Raw genomic sequence first — 21,616 nt, 5'->3', positions numbered from 1 at the left:
ACTTATGAACAGGCGATCAACAGTAAAAATGGAGGAGTAGCTTAATAACCTTTAAAATTCACTTTCAGAGAGAAATAAACTTCAAAGCTAATTTCCCTTAAGCCTACACAGCAGAAACACACACACTCTCTCTCCGTCTCTCTCTCTCCATCTCTCTCTCTGTCTCTCTCTCTGTCTCTCTCTCTGTCTCTCTCTCTGTCTCTCTCTCTCTCTCTCTCTCTCTCTCACACACACACACACACACACACACACACACACACACACACCACAGCCTTGCCTTAAACTACAGACTTCAAATACCATAGTAAAAGGTAACAGCACTATTTAGCCATACCTTATGCGATTTAAGTGTGATGGAAACTTGCAGTCTTGGTCTTGGAAGAGAGTGTAAGCCCTGAAAAGGAGCTCAAGTATGGAAAGTGCTGGGGGACTGAGGGCAGAGCTCAGAGAAATCAGTAAGACTAGAGAACGGCAGCCAGATGATAATTCTGAGAAACCAATGTGCTTCTCTTGCTTGCTGGAGGGAGGAGATTTGCCTTCAAAATCTCTGAGGTTTCTTTTTAGAAATGGGGAGGGGGGAGGCACAAATAGGGCTTCACATATTTAGAGCAACTCTGCTTGTAAGAAATCCAAATGTTTCTAGCTAAAGAAGAGAGAAATAAAGGCCCCAGCTTCAGGTCTAGCATCCAGGGGAGATAAAAGGTGGCCTGTTGTCATTCAGTAACCCAACAAAGGCGGAGTGTAGCTCAATGTAGCCTCAGGGGGAAAAAATCTTTAAAACATTGACAGGGGCTAATTTAGAACATTCTTAATTTCTACTCAGAAGTCGATAAATTTGACTGCGTAGAAAATGGTCCAGTTTCTTAAGTGTGTCTCATTAAACCAGCCAGAGGCATCATGAGCGGTGCCTTGTCTTAAATCTACTTCTAGCAAGATCTCAGCTCAGAAAACTGGCTGCTGGGAGGCAGGCATTAGGGTCCCCTACATGGGCAGGTAAAACACGCTCCCTCTGCCCTAACCATGACCTTAGGCCCTGAATGCTATGATAATCACTGTCGCCCTTTACCACTCCTCCAAATCTCCCCTACTCTATGGCTTCACTCCTCAAATCCCAACTGCCTGGAGCAGATGAGTCGGAATGTAATTTATAAGGACAAGAAGGGGCCCTGTACCTCCTGTGGGCCCTCTGCAGGGCCAGGTATAACCTCCAAACCACCAGTGTTACATCCCTGTCACAGCATGGCCACCAGGAGACTTCCTCCATTCCAACCGTCTGAGAAGGAACTCATTAGAAAAAACACTCAGACAACTATATGTTCAGAAATTACTTATAAAAGTGAGGGTCATGGATACTAATTTCATGAAGCAAACCACCCCATAGCTTTTTACCTGGATCAAAACTCCCCGATCCACTAACCAGCCCTCAGGAGACAGCAGGCATCACCCAACAGTTAACCCGGAGCATGTTTCTCTCCAAATCTTACTTTTTCATCCTGCTGTCCAATTTCCTAAAAATCCTAAAAAATATACTAAGTGCCTTAAAATGCTCTCAGTGTTTGTGTTCCTAGACACGGTTTACCTGTTTCCCAAGTCTTGCATTGCTGGGTGCTGCTCTTTCCTGACCTCAAACTGTGCAATGCACTTTTCCATGACTGTGCCAGGAAATGCCACCTTTACATGGCCATGTTCCACTCTGCCCTTCCGGTCACCTGAGCAGGCTCCTTTTCTAACAGAAACTGATCACAGTTTTCCCCTGCTGGTAGTGTAAACACCCAACTCCTTGTTCTGGTTGACTCAGTCCAACTCATCTTGTCAAGCTACCTACTACTTCTGAGGGCCAATGTGGGGAGCCTGGGGGATCAGGAACCTGCCAGGCTCTTGACTTTTTCCTTGGGTGATCACTTTGAAACCTATTTTTAAAAGTGATGTGAAATCAGAGAGCCTTCATTAGAGATTTGATACCAGGCTGCTGAGCCTTTGGTGATCCTGTCAGTAGGAAGCTGTGGTTCTGATGGGCAAGGGAGGCCAGACGCGGCATCTTAAAGCAACCTAGTGTTACACATGTTGGAGAGGACATGTGACTATTTTCAGTCTGGTTTTATCTTCATTTCACTGCATGTGGCTTAGCCTCATGAAAACATTGTAAGAGACAGTGAATCCTGGCCTTGCTGTGGCTGAGATGTCTGACCTTGCTCAGTGAGTACATCCCCTGCATCTTGGGGTTCTCCTCTGCATAAGCCCTCACAAAGCCAGCGGGAAAGTTGAGTGAGGAAATGTTCTCAGGACGCTCTCGGGCGCTGTGATAAACTCTCTATGGCGTAACCACAATCAGACTCATGGCAAAACTCACCCTCCAAATTCATCCCCAATCCACAAAGAGTGATTGACTTGCTTGGGTTTCCTTGCCGTTTTAGTCCTTTAAATATTTCCGTATTTCTTCTTGGCCCTTCCCATAAAGGAGAGACTGCACCATCACCAGCAAAGAGCAGTTCTTGATTTTTGCAGTGAAGATAGCATATTGTATATTGATGAAACTGTATCTATGTATGATGATGACCACATTGTGTGCAAATACAAAATTACTCCCAAATTTATCATGATTGAAAAAAACTTCATATAAATATGTACACATTTATTTACTGGCAGGCATGCATGTGACATACACTGCCACCTCACATTGTCACTGGAGGTTTTATGTTTAGCTATATCGATCAAGCACTCCTTCTGTTTCTAGACATACCTTTCTCCTTGCTTTCCTGTTAGAGCCGGGTGGTACATTGTCTTAAAATAAGCATTTAATTGGAAGGAATGTCAGAAATCAGTTACTAGAAGTTGGGCCTAACTAGTAATGCTGTATGTTAAAAATCGGAACTGCTCTCCTCCCTAGGATCACCGCACAACCACAGCAGGAGCTTGAGGTCCCACAGTAAGAATCCACACTGTAAGTCCGCTGTCAGTGGGGGGGACTCCGCTCTTCCTCCTCAGGTGTTTGCGGAGGCTGGTGTCCAGCAGCGCGGCAGTCACTCTGAGTAAGTGTGCACAGCTTCCGCGCACACACACCGACCGCACAGTGACAGTGGAGCATCTCAGGCCGTGTCTGGACGCTTTGTAAAGGAGGCCATGATGAAGCCCCCCTCCCCCTCCACACAGCAGACACAGTTAGCAAAATGTAAACACAAAACAAAACACCTTAAAAGAGAAAGAGCCAAAATTTCCGTATTAATAGTTAATACTGTTGGTAGAAACATTGTCCTTGAGCTGGGCCTGGTCCCTGAACTGATCTTTCCATGCGCTTCTCTGTCCTCTTCCACTGCACACACTATCACCACTGAATATTCCGTGCATGGACAAAAGTCTACAATGCCATTCCCCATTGGCAAAGGCAAAAAGCACCTGCATACGCTACGTACACGCAAAATTATCTTTTCCTTTTCTAAATTGACAAAACTGTATGATTTAGTTACAAAAAAGTTCTGGAGCCATTCAGAGTATCTGTTTTATAAGAGATGGAATTCCTCTGTTTACATATAAAATATAAATGAACCCTTTTCCTACTGTATTGATGAGCATTATCGCCTAATTAATGCAGGGGTTCTTGGTAGAGTGACCGGCACAATGTTAATGATACTGTGAATGGGGCCTGGAAGGTTCCCTTTCATAACTGATACTAGTAATTTTACAAAGGCCTAAAAATATTTTTTGCCCATTTCTAATTACATTGTGGAATGCTAGCTCCTACCAAAATCTTTCGAAAACTATGAGGCTTTAATATGGGTTCAATATGCAAATGAAAGTTTTAAAGATAAAACTGATACTGAGTGGCTATAATCGTGTCTTTTTTTTTCCACCACTGGCATAACACTTGTACATGGTTACTGTCAGCATCTTAGACTAAGGAACAGAAGGCGCCTGGTAGATGGAGAGACTCCTTAAGTTTCTGAACACACTGTGAGTGAGTGGGTACTACCAAATCTCCCCCAATTCCAGCAAATGAGGCATTTAGCAAAGACATTGGTTCCTTCAAATTTGACAACACCAAAGGGGTCCACCGTCTCATTGCATTAATCTCACTCAATCTCTTGTTTGTTATAATGCTCATTAATACAGTAGGGGAAAAAAAGATTTTTCCGAACTGAAAATAAGCCAATGAAAATTAACACAATTCACAAAACAAACTCAAATGCAATACAACTTCTCAAATGTAGTCCAGAAAAAGAATCCCAGGTTCACTGGCCAAGTGAAAATATACCCAAAGCGGCTTTGTAATATCTGACTAAATTATTGTCTCTTTCTCAAAGACTACATGGCCCCTCTTTTCGCCGAGACGCGTCAGAGTGAGCTTACACAGTGGACAGGTTCACTCCTGTCACTTAAAACTTAGTTCTGTGCAGGCTAAGGCATGTGGCCTTCTAATCTCACCGAACCTCTTTGGGCCTTGGTTGGAGTTCTTGGCAAAAAAGGGCATATGTGAGGATCTGCCTTGGTGAAAGAAGAATCCATAAAAGCTCCAGGCAGAGTATCTGGCACAAATATTAACTATGCTGTGAAGAGGGCCCGGAAGTTTCTGTACACACACATGAGACAAATGTTATTTTCTCATCTCCCCTTTGAAACCAAAGGGTGAGACAGCTGCTTGGCTGGTTATAAAGGCCGAGGAAGTAGCAAATGAAGAGACTATGACTTTTGCAAAGGTGGAGGAAAAATACTGTGGAGACACATTTCTTGTCACCTGTCAACTTTTTTTTGGGGGGGAGGGACTCTAATGACTATAAAGTGACTACTGGGCCCCAGTAGTGACACTCGAGACATTAATAATTGGTTCTTCTTTAAACAAGAAAGACAAGGAGGTCATCCCAACAGGGCTTTACATCCTTTCACAGTTAGCTCCTGGTGGTACCACCTCTGTCCAGTGCCGGTGACTGGTGAGTAAATGGTTTCTCCATGACTGATTTACAGAGCAGATGACAGTTAAGCTATCTGTGTTCTATCATTCCTGCCACCCCAGTCTATCCCAGACTGGATCCACTATCAAGCTTGCCTCTGCCTCCCAGAAACTAAGGGGCCACATTCACTTCATTTCCATGCCAATTTCTCAGCCTTTTCTAGAATCTGTTCACTTTCTGGCTTTCAATACTCTGTCCTTCCCAAAGCTGTGGACCCTAGGCTACTGTAAGAAGGTTAGGGCCTCTACCCTGACTCTCTCCCTGAGGGATTCCAAGGCATTCATGCTTTTTGTTTTTATAACAGCCTCTCAAATTGGTTTTTAAAAATATTGCTGGCAGCTTTGTTTTGTGATTTCGCAGTTTGGGATTCCTCCACTCCAAGACCTCTCACATGCTGTGGAAATGGCCCACCAGGGAACCACATCACCAGGCCTGCTTCTGTTACTGGTGTGAGCTCCTTTATTAGGGTTGGCTATTTGCATCTATTACTTCAACTACAAAGTCATTGGAGATCTTTGGCTTCCTGCATCTCTCCACATTTTCCTTGAAAACACAATGAAAGCCAGGAGCTGTAGCACATGCTTGTAACTTCAGCACCTTGACATCCGAGGCAGGAGGATGACAAGTTCTAAGTCAGCCTGAGCTATATAGTGAGTCTCTGTCTCCTCACCACCACTACCACCACTCCCAACCCCCAAACAAATAATATATATGTCATGTCAGTTGAACTTAATCTCCCTCGCATTTTGCCATTCTGTGTCCAATCAACTCACTACTCAGCTTTGGGAAACTTCCACAATGTCCCAGGACTCAGTGGACAAGTCAGCAAGTAATGAATAGATTAAAACAAGAGTTATTATTTTATTATATAATTAGAGTAATGGCTTCTTAAACAGGGACTTCTGCTACAATGTTTTATTGTTCCAGAAATCTAGGTATGAAACAAAGTGACTCGACTTCTGTAGAGTAATGAAAGTGACTTTTTAAAAGTAGACGGCATGGAAAAAAGGGTTTACTGTGTGCCACACTACAGCTTCCAGGATGAGATTGATTTTTTTTTCTTAAATTTTATTTTATTTTATTTTAGGGGGAGAAGGTTGCAAGAACAGAGGTCAGATATGAAGAGATGGATAAATAAATGGGATGGAGATGCATGATGTGAAAGACACAAAAATAAAGAAAAAAGTTTTTTGGTTTTTTTTTTTTTTTTTTTTTAAAAGGTAGAATACAGCATCCTCTTGAGCTCCATATGTGGCTGAACTGAGCCATGGCAATGTCTGTTTACATGAAGGGAGGCCCACTTTGGTTCCCACTAGAATCTCAAATATAATGAAGAGGAATATTAATTCAAAATGCTTAGATTCCTTAAGTTGATTATAATAAAACAAAGCAAGCACATTAATGTAATATTGAAGGAGAAAAAAATTCCAATGAGTGATGCCTCTGAATACTACTCATACATGCTATGGTAGTTGAACAAAAATGGCCCCTTAAGCTCATATATTTAAATGCCTGGTTATTAGGGAATGGCACTACTTGAGAGGGATTAGGAGGTGTGTGGCCTTGATGGACGAAGTATGTTCCTGGGAGTGGGCTTTGGGATTTCAAAGGCCAAGCCAGTCCCAGTGTCTCTCTCTTTCTGCTGCCTGTGGATTCAGATGTAGAACTTTTGGCTACTTCTGCCCATATGCTTCCATGCTCCTGGCTATGATGGTCATGGGCTTAATCTCTGAAATTGTAAGCAATCTGTTGCTGGAGGGCTTCTCTCCAGGTTCCCCAAGCCCCGCAGTCCCACAATCCACTTATAAAATAATCACTCAGACGCTTATATCACTTATAAACTGTATGGCCGTGGCAGGCTTCTTGCTAACTGTTCTTTTATCTTAAATTAACCCATTTCTATAAATCTATACCTTGCCACGTGGCTGGTGGCTTACCAGCATTTTCACATGCTGCTTGTCCTGCTGGTGGCTGCAGTGTCTCTCCCCTCCGCCTTCCGCTTCCCAGAATTCTCCTCTCTCCTTGTCCCACCTACTTCCTGCCTGGCAACCTATTTCTTGCCTGGTCACTGGCCATCAGTGTTTTATTTATATAGAATGATATCCACAGCACCATCCCCAATTAAATGCTTTCTTGTATAGAATTTGCTGAGGTCATGATGTTTCTTCACAGTAAGTGAACACTGAATAAGACAGAAGTTGGTACCAGGAGTGGGGTATTGCTGTGTCAGGCCTGACCACGCTGCTTGTTGCCAAAATGTAGACTTTGGATTAGAAAATCAGTTGAATGCTTTAAACAGGGCTGAATGGGCCATCCTAGCAGGAGTGTGGAAGACAGTGGTGCTGACACTAATGTAGATTATGATGGCCTGGCTCAAGGGGTTTCAGGAGAAGAATATTAGTAGGAGGCCTAGAAACTTTTGTGTAATTTTTGTGGAGAATGTGGCTGTCTTTTACCATTGTCCAAAAAAATTCTGCCTGAGGTTGCTAAATTGAAGAATTTTAGATTAATGGCAGAAGAGATTTCAAGATAGCCTAGTGTTGATGCTGTTGTGTGGTTATTAGTAGTCATGCTTAGGCAGATCTATAATGCAAAGGGGCAAGCTGAGCAAGGAAAAATATCAAATGTACAGTTTGAGGAGAAAAGGAGCACCAGGAAATATAGTGGTGCTAAGTCCAGTGCTCAAAGACATAAAAAAGTTTAAAGAAAAGCCTGATACTACATGGAATAGTGAGCAACGGCATCATGGCAAGACCCCATCCAGTTAAGTTTCCGACTTGTGAAATGGAATGAAAACTTGTGAAAAGCTTAAGCAGGGAAGGGAACTATCAACAACAGAAAGGTGGTGAAAATGTAATTGAATGAGGGAGCCAAGTTCCAGCCCCAGCAAGCAGCAGAACTTGGCAGCTTCAGCCACGTGGTTCTGGCTGTAGAGTCAAGGATACAAGAAAGGGGATGTAGAATCTTTCTGTGAGGCTCAGGAAAGCTGCCAAGGCCAGGAGTGTGGCAGGGAGGTCCCTGCATGGAGGCCCAGACAGGGCATTTTATGAAGCTGTGAGGGTGGATTTTCCTGGAGATGCCAAGATGTTAGAGATGCCAGAGCTATGGGACACCTGCCAAGGAGAGCTGCTAACAGTGTGTAGAACCAGCCCAAGAGAGAGAAGTATGTTTCAGTCAACAACTCTAAAAGGAGTTGGAGTTCTGAAGGGCGCTTTGATGTCCGACATGGAGATATAGAGTTTGTAGCTTGCACTACTGGTGTTTGGTCTTGCTTTGGTCCAATATTTCCTTACTATGCTCCCTTTCCTCCCTTTTAGAAGGATAATGTATATTCTGAGCCACTGTATGTTGGAAGTATGTTGTTTTCTTTTTTATTTTGATTTTATAGGGGTTACAGTTAAGAGATTGCCTTGAGTCTCAGAAGAGACTCTGAACTTCAGATTTTTAAATAGTGCTAAGATTGTGATAGTCTATGGGGACTTTGATGTTGCACTGAATGCATTTTGCATTATGATATGGCTACAAGCCTATGGAATCCAGGGGTTGAAATGTGTTGCTTAATAAGTATGATCCCCATAGGCTCATGTATTTGAATGCATAGTCGTTAGGGAGTGGCACTGCTTGAGAGGTATTAGGAGTTATGACTTTGTTCGAATAGATGTGACCGTGTTGGATAAATATTTCACTGGGGCAGACTTTGGAATTCCAAAAGCCCAAGCTAGTCCCAGTGTCTCTCTTTGCCTGCTGTCTAGGGATTCAGATGTAGAACTCGCAGCTACTTCTCCTTGTGTGCCTCCATGCTCCCTGCCATGATAACAACTGACTAAACCTCTGAAAACGTAAGCAAGCCCCAATTAAGTGCCGTCTTTTATAAGAGTTGCTGTGTTCATGTGTCACAACGCAGAACTGATCAGCTTGTATCAATATAGACAATATACATTTCCATAAATATATTATTTTTAGAGATAATTTATTGGTTTCAACTTTAAAAGCTCACTAAACTTGTAAAATTAATGTCTTATTAAAGTACTAACCTTAAAATAATAAAAAAAAAATTGAAGGGCTATATATTTAGGTCCCATAAAGTGAAATGTCCATGTAAACAAGAATCAGTTTAAACAAAATACATCTTCTTTTTCATTACAAAATGAGCAAAGCGGAGATCACTTCTAAGAAGCCGCTTGAGTTCTGATTCCTATGACTAATCAGCATGGGCTGGACACAGTGTCGCACCCTTGTAATTGCAGCACTTGGGAAACCAAGGCTAGAGGTTCCAGAGAGTTTGATGCCAGCCTTTGTACATAAAAGTCTGTCTCCAAAAAAAAAGGAAAAAGACTAATGAATTTATTATATAAACAATCGGAATATTCTCAAGGAAAATCAAACAAAAGGAAGGCGAGAATTTAAAATTAAATTCTGATTCGGAATCAGCCACTACTGATTATAAATTATTTTATTTTCCAATTGTGTGTGATGGGGATAGGGTGGAAGTATGTGCATGTGAGTGCATATACTGAGGCCAGAAGAGAGCATCAGATTCCCTGGAGCTGGGATTACAGGTGGTTGTGAGGCCCCTGATGTGGGTGCTGGGAACTGAACTCAGGTCCTCTGGAAGAGCAGTATACACTCTTAACTGCTAAGCCATTATTTTACTGACCCCACTCCCACACCCCTAGCATTTTTCTAAGGCCCTGAACTGTATGATAATGAAAAATAGAAAATGAACAGTGCCTTCTTTTAGTATTATAAAGGTTTAGCGATTTATTAATCTACCTTCAAGTTGGCACTAGTGGACACCACGATTTCTTTACCGCAGGAATGATGCGATCACCAATGCTGAATGCCTGTTCTCACCACGAATATCTGCTTACTAGAGAGAGGCTCGGGGAGACACTGCCAGTGACTCGGGAGAGTGAAGGGTCAGTTGACTCTAATGCGGATCCATTAAGGCTTGTGAACAGGGCAGCTCTCCTCACTGCCGCCAAGTACTCTTCCACAGCTTGGAAATCAAACTTACCTTCTCCAAATGACAAAGGCATTCATCCTCCTCTGAGTCAAGAGGAGTGAGCATGATCGCACCTGCCTGTGACCACGCCAGCATTTGGGAGGCTGAGCATGAGGGGCATTAGATCATGGGTAGCCTGGGGTATATGCACCCCCACGTACACACTCACACCTATACACACTCACACCTATACACACTCACACCTATACACACTCACACCTATACACACGCACACATACACACCATGTACAATAACAAAAAATAAAAGAATAGTTTTCACCCTTGTGTTAAAATACAGACCACTGGTAATTGTGAACAAGGTCCTTTGCTCTTCTAGAACTGAAACTTCCCTGAAGATTGAGAACTCTCACCTTCTGGAGGAAGGCTGACTCAATGTAGGGATACACAAAACCAAATGAACAACAACAACAACAAAAAGCCTGCTACGTGGTGTTATTTGAGAAAGACAGCAATGGCTAAGGTATACTGCCATCTCTATGACTGGCTTTGTGTTTGCGACTCTAAACTTATAGCATTTCTTTGATTAAAAGCAAAAAATGGGGCTGGATAAAGAAAGCACAGTGGTTAGGAGCATTTACTGCTCTAGGTTCGGTTGACTAAGGTTCATTTCCCACCGTTCACTTGCAAGCTTCCATAATTCCAGTTCCTGGGGATGCCATCTTCTGGCCTCCACGAACACCACACATTTACATGGTACTGCGGGGATGTATTGTGTCCCCCAATATATTGTGCACACTAATAAAGCTTATCTGAGGATCAGAGGAAAAAGCCAGGCACTATGTTAAACACAGAAGTCAGGCAATGGTAGCACACGCCTTTTATTCTAGATTTCTGGAGGGAGAGATCCATCCAGATCTCTGTGAGTTCAAGGCCACACTGGGACCAGAGCCAGGCAGTGGTGGCACATGCATTTAATCCCAGCACTAATCATAGAGGTCTGCAGGTCTGTTCAGAAAGACAGGAAGTGATGTAGCTGGGCGGAGAGAGGAATTGAATGGCGGAACAGAAAGGCATATAGGTGTGGGTGTACAGGAAGTAGCCCTCTTCGGAAGTTGAGGTGTCGGTGAGGTGAGGTTGTCTTTCAGTTTTTTACCCCAATATCTGGCTCCAGGTTTTTTATTAATAAGACCATTTAGCAATTTGTCTTACATGGTACATGTAAATGCATGCAAGCAAAATTCTCATACACATAAACTTTAAAAAAGATAGACAGGCAGTGGTGGTGCATGCCTTTACTCCCAGTCATGGCAGAGGCTGGTGCCAGCCTGGTCTATAGAGCAAGTTCCAGTACAGCTGGGCTCCACAGAGAAACTCTGTCTCAAAAAAAAAAAAAAAAAAAAAAAAAAAAAAAAAAAAAAAACATCAAAAATCTGGGAAAATAAAGGCAGCTGTTTCCAATTCCGACAAAGCTTAAAGTATCAACTTGTTTTTATTGCTGATTCTCCTGGAATCAGGAACACTTTTTTTTTTTCCCAAAATCAACATTGCTAAGACAGCAGTGTTGGAAGTGATTTAATCTGTTTATTAATCTATGCATGAGCCCAGAACCTCATCTCTGTTACAAAATGAACCCTGCTACTGAACATCCCTAACGAGTTTTAATATTAGTTCAATTAAGTGGCGCATTCTGTAGCTGCATCATTAGGGTGTCGCTAGTTTAATGAGCTTCATCATTTGGTACTCCATTTTCAAGGGAGAGTCTTGATAAAGTCCTAGTGTTTATAGATCGATGCTCCTGTTGCTTCGTGGGTGGCTGATGTAAGCATCTCTCTATGGTCCTCAGAACTTCAATAGGCTGTCAGGTAGTCAGGGAAAGGCCAAAGGAGGGCAGTGGGCAGCACAAAGGAACTCTACCACCTTAGCAAGTCCCATAAACCTCTCCCCAAGCCTTTGTATTGCTCCCACACAATTAAATAATATATTTCCTCCTAAGAAAGTATGAGAGTAATTTGACAAAAATATCCATATAGAATTGGGAATGATTCCGGCAAATGTGAAGGACTTAATTTGCAGAATTTAATATCATTTAAAAATCAAAGCATGCTTAGAAATTTGGCTCATCCATCTTCCTAGATCAGTCTAGGGCATGCAACCATCCTGGAATTAGCCAAATCCCTCCCCCTAAATCTCTGCACTTAACATTCAAGCAGCCTACCCTGAATATCCCTAAAGACACCCTGTCCTCATAACACTAACATAAATAAACTCCAGGTTTGTTTTGTCTCTCTGGGACTGAGAAACTTCCCCCACTCACACCCAACGTCAAGCAGCAATCCTTTGCAAAGCTCCAAGATGATGAGGCTAATTCCTGCCTGATGCTGTTGATTACCTTCCCCCTTCCCCACCCAGCCTTGACTTGGTACCCAAGGCCCTCCATTTCCTTCTGCCTCATCTGCAGACTGGCACCTTGTTCTCTAAAGTAGTCTGATTTCCTGAAGAGAATGGATCCCCTGCCTTTGTCCAGATTGCCCTCAATTAAGTGGTGCATTCTGTAGCTGGATCATTATAGTGTCGCTAGTTTAATGAGTTTCATCATTTGGTACTCCATTTTCAAGGGAGAGTCTTGATAAAGTCCTAGTGTTTATAGATTGATGCTCCTGTTGCTTCATGGGTGGCTGACGTAAGTACCTCCCTATGGTCCTCAGAGCTTCTTGGGCTTTCTCTACCATGTCAGTCTAAGCAACCATTACCCACCTTGAAAGAATTATATTGAGCTCACTCTTGTGAACTATATCTTTCACATGGGACCCACAAAGTTAATGGGAAAAGTCTGTATTTCATTAACCTTTTATTAAAATTAAGCATTTCCTTCAATTATGAAGGAATTATGTAGGCAATAAACTATCGTTAGCACCAGCAATCTGATATCACCCTGTCCCATTACAGCAAATATAGAAATCTGACAAAGACAACTGACATTCACGAAGATGTTTGAACTATGATGCTGGACTGGCAGCTACCTCTGCCTTTTCGTATTTCATAATGAGGTATGAATGTCATGATATAGCAAGTTTATTTATGAAGGATTTTACCCTGGCTGTAGCAGTGCTGGTCTCTAATCCAGAGGCTTAGGTTAGAGGATTGCTAGGTTGAGGCTGATCAAGACATCTTAGCAAGGATTTACCTCAAAATAAAATTAGGAAGGAAGGAAGGAAGGAAGAAAGGAAAAAGGACGGGAGGTAAGGAGGGAGGGAGGGAGGGAGGGAGGGAGGGAGGGAGGGAGGGAGGGAAGGAAGAACAAAAGGGGGTGGGGCTGCTGGTATAGCTCTGTGGCAGAGAACTTGCCTAGGACACACGAGGCGGGCTTGATCCCTCACATTATGGCACATATGCTTGGCAATAGATTTTAATATACTGCTTTCTTTTGTGATCCCATAAGTTTACCTTATGCATTTGACAACATTACTCTGTGAAGAGGTGAACAGTGGTGATGCCTCCTGTGCAGTCTGCTGCGATGGCCTCGGGAGGAAGGGACGACGCCAGGCCACTCGGACTCCCCATCAGTCATTGCTTTGTTTTTTGCATTTTGTTCCATTAAGGGTAAGGCTTTGCTTTTTAGTACCTGTGGCCTGCTGCAACTCTCAGAAATGTTTTTTTTTTTTAATCAAAAATAAGAACTAACCCTAAGTGTATATCAAATGTTACATTTCATTAACCTCCTGATTTATTTACTGATACATACATGTCCTTTGGTCAGCATTATTTATTTCTTCCTACCAAACCCATCTATTCAAACATCAAGCCTGCCTGAGCCATTGAGGTCAAAGATACTTTCACTGAAGAGACTTAAGTGGATTGCAAAGACTGTTTTAAAAAACACAGATCTGGGTCAAAGCAGCGGTCATTTCCCCACATGTCAGACAGAGAAAGGACAGGAGAGGGCCTGTACCATCTACTGAGGTATCATGAGCAATACTTCAAATTAACAGCCTGATAGCTGGCTGTTGATATGTAGCTTATTTCATCATTCGGCCAACATGACTTATTAGAAGGCAATTTTCATTTTGTTTAAACTTACAAAACAGTTAAAATGTTGTCAGGGCTTTTATTTAGTATTATTTATTATTTAGTAATATTTCCTATGAAGTTGTGTTGGCCTGTCACGCAGACAGCTGCATTGTTTACACCCTTTGTTCACATATAACAGAGTGGGGCATTATGTGTGAACAGAACTCTTAAGTTTTATTGGTTTTGTGCAATTCTGTGCAATTCTATAACAGGAATATAAATGTTATCGAGTCCACACCAGGTCCAGTGCTGCGCTCTCAGCTTGCTGTCATGGATCAGGATGTAAAACTCTCAGCTACTACTCCAGACCCATGCCTATCTGCTTCCTACCATGATGCTCACCGACTCACCCTCTAAGACTGTAAGCAAGTCCCCAATTAAACGCTTTCTTCTGTAAGTTGCCTTGGTCATGGTGTGTTTTCACATCAATAGAACTGTCATGAAGACATCTGGGTTATCTGAGATACATAATTTTTCTTTTCTTTTTACCTTCTTGCTCTACTTTGGACCTGATTAGATAAGTTAAGACAAGTTTTTTTTTCATATATATTTTGAGTACAAAAGGAATAAATGATATTTTGAGTAGGAATGTGAGTACCAGAAAATGCTAAGTGCTGGGCTGCTAATGTGACCTATTTATACTGGAAAACAGGGATGGTCTCCAGACTCCTATCACTGAAAATGTTCCTAAGAAGTAGATGTTCTGGTCAGTTTTCTTGTTAATGTGACACAACCTACCATCATTGGGTATGAGGGAATCTTAACTGAGAAAAATGTCTCTATTAGATTGTACTGTAGACATGCCTGTAAGGCATTTTCTTGACTAATGATTGATATGGGAGGGTGCAGTCTACCGTGTACAATGCCAGCCCAGGGCTAGTGGTCCTGAATTGTATAAAAAAAATCATGCTGAGTGAGCTGAGTAGCATGCCAGTATGCAATGTCCAACCATGGTCTCCTCGCCAGTTCCTGCCTCCAGGTTCCTGTTGGGGTTCCTGTCCTGACTCCCCTCAATGACAGACTCATGTGGAAGTAAAACCAAACAAACCTTTCTTCCTCAAACAGCTTTTGGTTGTGGTGTTTAGAACAGCAACAACAAAGCAAACTACTACATCAGTCTCCAGTGAGAGTGTAGATGCCAGATGCTAACCCCAACCGTCATTTGCAAAAACGTTTGCTCTCTCTTGTCATCCAACCAACTACTCAGTCCTGTCATTGTCTTTCAGGATACCTCTCAAGTCTGTCTCCTCTGACACCAAGATTATATTTCTTGTTGTCTAGGCTACCTATGTTCCTTCATCCCTTTGTTCTGTTCTAATTAATGCCACTCTGCAGCCATAGTGATATTTTAATGATGCAAATCTAATTATGTCAATTTTATCCTATAACCCTTGAAGTCTTCTCATATTCCAGGAATTCTCATGGCTTATGAAGGCTAGGCATTTTTTTGTATCAACTCCCATCCATTCAATTTTTTGTAGTATTTTTTTTTCACTTATTCAACTAGACCAGTTTCATTGAAGAATTCATATTTTTTTTTCTTGAGATAGGGTCTCGCTATGTAGCCTTCAATGGCCTGAAACTCACTATACAGATGAGGCTGGCATCACATTCTCAGATATCTGTCTGCCTCTGCCTCTTGAGTGCTGGGGTGCTACCATGACCAGCCTCCACACTCCTCTTCATGACCTGTATAGAAGACATAGAAGATGCTTCTTCTTGGAATATACTGTCCTTACTATTTGCACACTTCTCAGATTCCTCCCTTTTATATTCCCAAGAAGCATTTAAAAAAAATGAGAGCCGGGCGTTGGTGGCGCACGCCTTTAATCCCAGCACTCGGGAGGCAGAACCAGGCGGATCTCTGTGAGTTCGAGGCCAGCCTGGGCTACCAAGTGAGCTCCAGGAAAGGCGCAAAGCTACACAGAGAAACCCTGTCTCGAAAAACCAAAAAAAAATAAATAAATAAATAAATAAAAAAAATGAGAAAGCATGACATAGCCAAGACTGGCAATGATCTGGAACGCCTCATCCTTCCACCTCCACCTCCCAAGAACACAGATTATAGGTGCACACCACCATGCCTGGCTCCAAAAAGCACTTTTTGACAATAGATAGCTAGCAAGATTTGAGTTCAGAATCTTGATGCTATGACAGCTTTTGCATGTTCTCAACAACTTCAAGTCATCAAAATACAAAAAGGCATGGAGAACTCAAATGATGATTTGCCATATGAAGAATTCAATTTCTTCTGAGAAGTACCTATGCAGGCAGATAGCAATCCTTCCATCAGGCCAGAAAGATGGCTCAGGAGGTAAAGGCTTGCTATGCGAGTCTGAGGACTTGAGTTGGATTCCTGGAACCCACAGAAGAAAGAGAAAACCAACTCCTAAAAGTTGTCTTCTAATCTCTACACATGAGTTGTGGCACATATCACTGGCACTCATGCACATACATGTCACACACACACACACACACACACACACACACACACACACACACACACACGAAAAGGACCCTTGCATCATTGGTAAAAATCCTCTTTTTCATGTGCCAAATTCAGCAATAGGTGTGGAGGTAAGAGCAGAATATATATGCAATTATTTCAAGATAAGGTTACAGGATAAAGTTATGTTTATAAGGTTACAGGCTTCTGCTTCAACTCTCATTTTCTTTTTCAACTACCGTTTATGCTTATTTTGATCTCAAATATGCTTGTGGATATTAGTCAACACATACACATTCTCCTGCAGTTTTATGATCACTAACTTCAAGGCATAGTGCCTCCTATTATCAAGTTAAAAATAAAACCAGGTTGATTTGAGAGGAAATCAGTAGGGAAGTCTTCTATAGACACAGGTAGAGAATTTCATCTCTATATAGTGATTAATTCACTACCAGCTGCTAAGCATGACCAGAAATGATGGGCACATTGTTACCATGGTGTTAAAATGAGGAACAGTAACTGATAGGATTTCTGCACATTTCAGTGTTGAATAAAAAATATCATTGAATCTGACAGTATCATAATGCTATGTCAATGATGTAAGATGATCATACATGGCTAGAAAAGAGTGTAGTAAGTATAGAATTGTATCTTTTAAAGTGATCTCTGAGAGGACTAGTGTCACTGTCAGAACGGGGTGAGCAGGTGACATCTCAATTGCTTAGTTTAGATGTCTGAGAACTTCATTTACAGAAGAAAACACAAAATGAAATCACTGTACAGAAGGACCCACAATGACATCTTAGAACTCTTGACTTGATGGTGCTGGAGAAGGGGTGAGGAGTGAAAGGAAGTTAGCAGGTAAAGAGGACTCCGGCTACTGAAGAGAGAGTGTTTGTAAACCCTGCCCCTCTCTCCTGTGGCTTGAAAGACCTCCAATGATGGTAAGGGCTCCAACTGAGAAACAGTTAAGAGAGAAGTGCAGTCAGCCGGAGGTACACTCCTCTGGTGAATTTTGACTGACACAGGGCATTGAGTGTTGCTAAGAAGGTACTGAAGAGGTAATGTGCCAGATGCTATTGGTTTAGTAAAATTAACCCAACTCTCTAGGTCATCTTCACTAACACATCGCTTTCTGGGTCTAAGGCAAGAAGACAGCCTGGAGGTGCTAGAAAAAGCAATGTCAGTGAGTAGCATTGTGTCATAAAAGGACTTCCACAGGCGAAGTCTAGAGAACACGCAGTCAACCAGAATGCTCTGGGAAGAGGATATGATTTATGTAGACTCTGCTTCCTTTAATGAAGAGAGGTTTAAATTAGGCTACATTAAATGCCTTGTCCACCATGAGTATCTGTGATTCAACGCTGGGAATAGAACACAAAGATGTTTTGTCTGTTTGATCCATGAACGTTGGTGAAATCACAGAGCTAGTCAGGTCTCAGTAATGTTCTTAGCTGTGAACCAGGCATCACCATATCCGTATCTTTGATGATTATACATCATCGATATGCTCTACTCCAAACCATCTGCTGTCACACAGCAGCAGCATTCTCCCATGCCTACACAGCATTCTCCCACCGTTCAATCTGCCTATGATAACCTATCGTCTCACCTCATCAGTCACCTCATTTCACAGACACAGTACCTTCTACCTGGCTCCCAGAACAGATACTTCAAATTCTCTGAAAACTCCTTTCTCTTTTAGCTCTTCATTAATCAGTAACTTATTTTTTATAATTTTTATTGATTTATTCTCTTGAATATGGTATAGAATGGAAATTCTGGGCAAGTCACTCCTCTGCTTAAAAATCTCTCCATGCATGCACATTCATGCTCTCAGGATGAAGAGCAGAAAGCTCTGACAATTTTGGATGATCTGACCTTCTTATAGCCTCCTCTTAGTCTGCTGTACCCTCACTGGCCTGTGGTTAGCCTTGTCTTCTTACTCAGTTCCTGACTACGTGCATGGGTATCATGCCTACTGCTATTGCTGAGGGGCTTACTCCATTTCCCTTTATAGGGCTCAGTTCACATTCCCCACCCCCAAAGCTAGTCTTCTCTGAGCCCCACCATCCAATCTTCCCTTCTGTTAGGGTTTTATTAATTAGAGCAGAAGCTGTAACAATTAGTGAGAACTTATTACATGCAAGCACCGTGTTATGTATTTTCTACATCTTAATTCACCTTTACTATCCCATGGGTCTGTGCTCCATAGATATTCCACAGATAGTTTCAAGTCCATTAAAAATGTATAAGATAAAACCATAGTTCATAGGTGCTTAGAAATTCTATAACTGTGTGTCTTAGGGAATAGCCATGTCTAAAGATTTTTTGATGCTGGCATGCATACATAAGGCTATATTACAAATAATCAAACACCAAGTATTTGACGGAAACATTCCTTAGGAAAGGCCTGAATTCTCAAAGCTGTCCAATCATTCTTTCGTTAATCCACCTGTGAATTCTTCAGTCCACCCGTCAGTCCACCCAGCACCAAAATTGTGTCAAACACCTCATTTCCTTCAGTTTTCTACATTCTGTCTTTGTAGATGACAGTTGTCACACTGATGGTCCCTGACCACCGTTCCTGTCACAAGTCCTTCAGACACAAGCCTGCAAACCCACGAATCTCCTATTCATCGAAGTTTTAGAAATGTTAAAAGCAAAAAAAAAAGGTCATAACTGGATTATGAAGCGGCAACGTAATAAAGTCTCACCTGTATCCTGTGCAGGTGGCATTTTGACCAGAAGGAGCCACTGGTCTCAAAGTGACCCGTGGAGAAACCTGGGCTGAGAGCAGAAATCCCAAGGCAAGAATAATCAGTGCTACTGTGGTACCTAAAAAAAAAAGAAAAGCTTTTTACTGGAGAGCATTGACAGCATTATTTATTTCAACACAGACTTGGTTTGACATCATAGCTCTGAATGAAACTCCTTGATTTATCTTCCCTGGATTAAAAAAAAAATGCTTTACTATGTATACTAATGGTCAGAAGAACTCAGTAACACATACCTATTGAGACTCAAAGAAAACAAAATTCAAAGCAAATCTAGTTGGCCAGAGTAATTGGTAATTGGTAATGATTTTCTAAGACTGAAACAATAAGCTGCCAAACCTCCCAAAAACGATACCAAAGATTACAAGATTGCTGATAAATCTAAAAAAAAAAAAAAAAATCATACAATGAAAGCAAGGCTCTTCCCCCGCTAGCAGCCTGATGCCATGCCTTCCTCACCATTATGCTCTCCACCTTTGGAACTATAACTCTAAGCCAAAATAAACTTTTTCAGAAGTTAAAAGAAAAAAGAATGGAAGCCTCACTGCCAAGTCACTAACACAACAGAAGCACACAAGGAACGAGGTGCACATCACATGTTGTTGTCAGAGCCGAGAAATTCTCCCAATGGCATTTGATCAGTAAGATGTGAATTAGCAAAATAAAGTCCCCGACTGATTATTTCTAAAGCAGGTGAAAATTAAAAAGGCAATGGCACACCAAAAAGGCTATGCCACATACATCCATTCACTTTCCTGTTAATATTCGGGACTGGACATTTGCTCTGCACTTTAAGAAACAGGATTCATGATCATTCTATCACTGAAAAGACCAAATTTCTCCAGGTGTGGTAGGGTGCTCCTCCAATTCTAGTACTTGGAAGGCAGAGGCAAAATGACCCCAAATCCATGCCAGTCTGTGCTATAATGCAAGACCCATCTCTGTCTCCAAAAACTTTGTGCTGGAATTGCAGCTCAGTACCTGCCTAGCACAAGGCCCTGGTCACATCTGAATGTGTGTGCATGCGTGAGTGCACACACACACACATGCATACACACACACATATGCACACATATTTAGCTTTTAATTTCTGTTCTGGGCACAGAATTGTGAGGACACATAAAAGGAATAGCATGAAGAAAAAGATTCTGTGTTAGCTGAACAACTGCCTGGGACCATATGGAGCTTAGGGATAGAATGTATATGGCACTAAGTATTTTTACTGAAATAACAGGCAAGTAATTTAGAATTCAACTAAACTTATCATTAAAGGATAAAGTAACAGGAAAGCCTTGGGAAACCATGTGGTAGGAGAGTAAGGCGCAGCAGCCAGGTTGAGGTGGCCTCTGCTACTGCACAACTCTGGTTCTAGACAGAGCACATGGCCTTCCTCAAGTTCATTTAGTTTTCCTTAAATGGGTCTTGGTGAAAACACACAGATAATTTTTTTAAATTTTAAATGTTACTATTTAAAGATTATTTTATGTAATGCTATTCAATGTCTAAAAACATGAACTACTATACAATTGTTAGACCCAGCTGAGAAACAGCAGTGTTCAAACAACAGAAAAAAGCCTAACACAGCCATTATCTCTTTCTTCCCTCTTTTCTCTAGGTTGAACATCTCTTCTTACTTCAGCAGGCTTATAAATGCCTGTTTAAAACCACCTCCTTCCTGTTCCTCACTTGTTTTCACCTACCCGGGGGCTTCCTGATATCCTCCTCAACACAGGTCAACCTCTTGTCTTTGCTTCTGTGCTGACACTTGGAATGAACTCCTGCCCCTGGGCACAGGGCATCCACTGCCAAGTTACAAACCAGAGTGGAGCATCCTGCCCACTCCAGCAATGAAGGATTGAACCCCCAGTAACTGAGTTTGGAAATTGGGATATATTTTCTCACCAAAAACTGTAGTATGTGCTAAAGCAGGTTTGTGAGATAAAATTTTGTCTTAGATATACTTTTGATTGAATAGAATTTAGTTAAAGCTACTCAAAAATCTTCATGTTTGAGAGTAAAACATGCATTTTACTCTAGATATAAAGTTGCGATGGGAATGCAGCCAACTGATGAGTAGAACTGTGTTTGTGCATTTGAAAAAAATTAGAAAACATCTGAGGTAACCATGTAAACACAATGTTAAAGGTGGATCTTATTCTGTCCTGCAACAGAGCCCTTTACAGAAAAACAACAGGTGAAATGGTCAACTTTTAACACAAATGACTGGTGGTTTTTTTCCCTCATTTTGCTATTATATAAAACACACTCGACCAATCAGATTTTACCCTAGAATTTAGGCCTGTTTCAAAAAGTCTTTTCTTGCTCTATGAAAGACTGTTCTAATATTTGCTTCCATACTATTCCAAAATAAAAAACCCAACGTTGCAGAGCAAGAGCATAAAGGATAAGCTTTTCA

The 21,616-nt window shown here is 41.7% G+C and overlaps 1 protein-coding gene across 1 annotated transcript in view; it reads right to left on the bottom strand.

Annotated features, from left to right (window-relative positions):
* Window positions 1–21,616, bottom strand: part of Slc2a13 (solute carrier family 2 member 13) — a 308,559-nt gene that overhangs the window by 62,577 nt on the left and 224,366 nt on the right. The window contains exon 6 of the mRNA XM_028869258.2: window positions 19,141–19,261. Coding sequence (XP_028725091.1) covers window positions 19,141–19,261 — 121 coding nt within the window. The remainder of the gene's footprint in view (window positions 1–19,140; window positions 19,262–21,616) is intronic.

The sequence above is a fragment of the Peromyscus leucopus genome, chromosome 20 (genome assembly GCF_004664715.2).
Source record: "Peromyscus leucopus breed LL Stock chromosome 20, UCI_PerLeu_2.1, whole genome shotgun sequence".
Lineage (NCBI taxonomy): Eukaryota > Metazoa > Chordata > Mammalia > Rodentia > Cricetidae > Peromyscus > Peromyscus leucopus.
The sequence above is the reverse complement of the archived record's forward strand: the minus strand, read 5'-3'. Positions and strand labels throughout refer to the sequence as shown.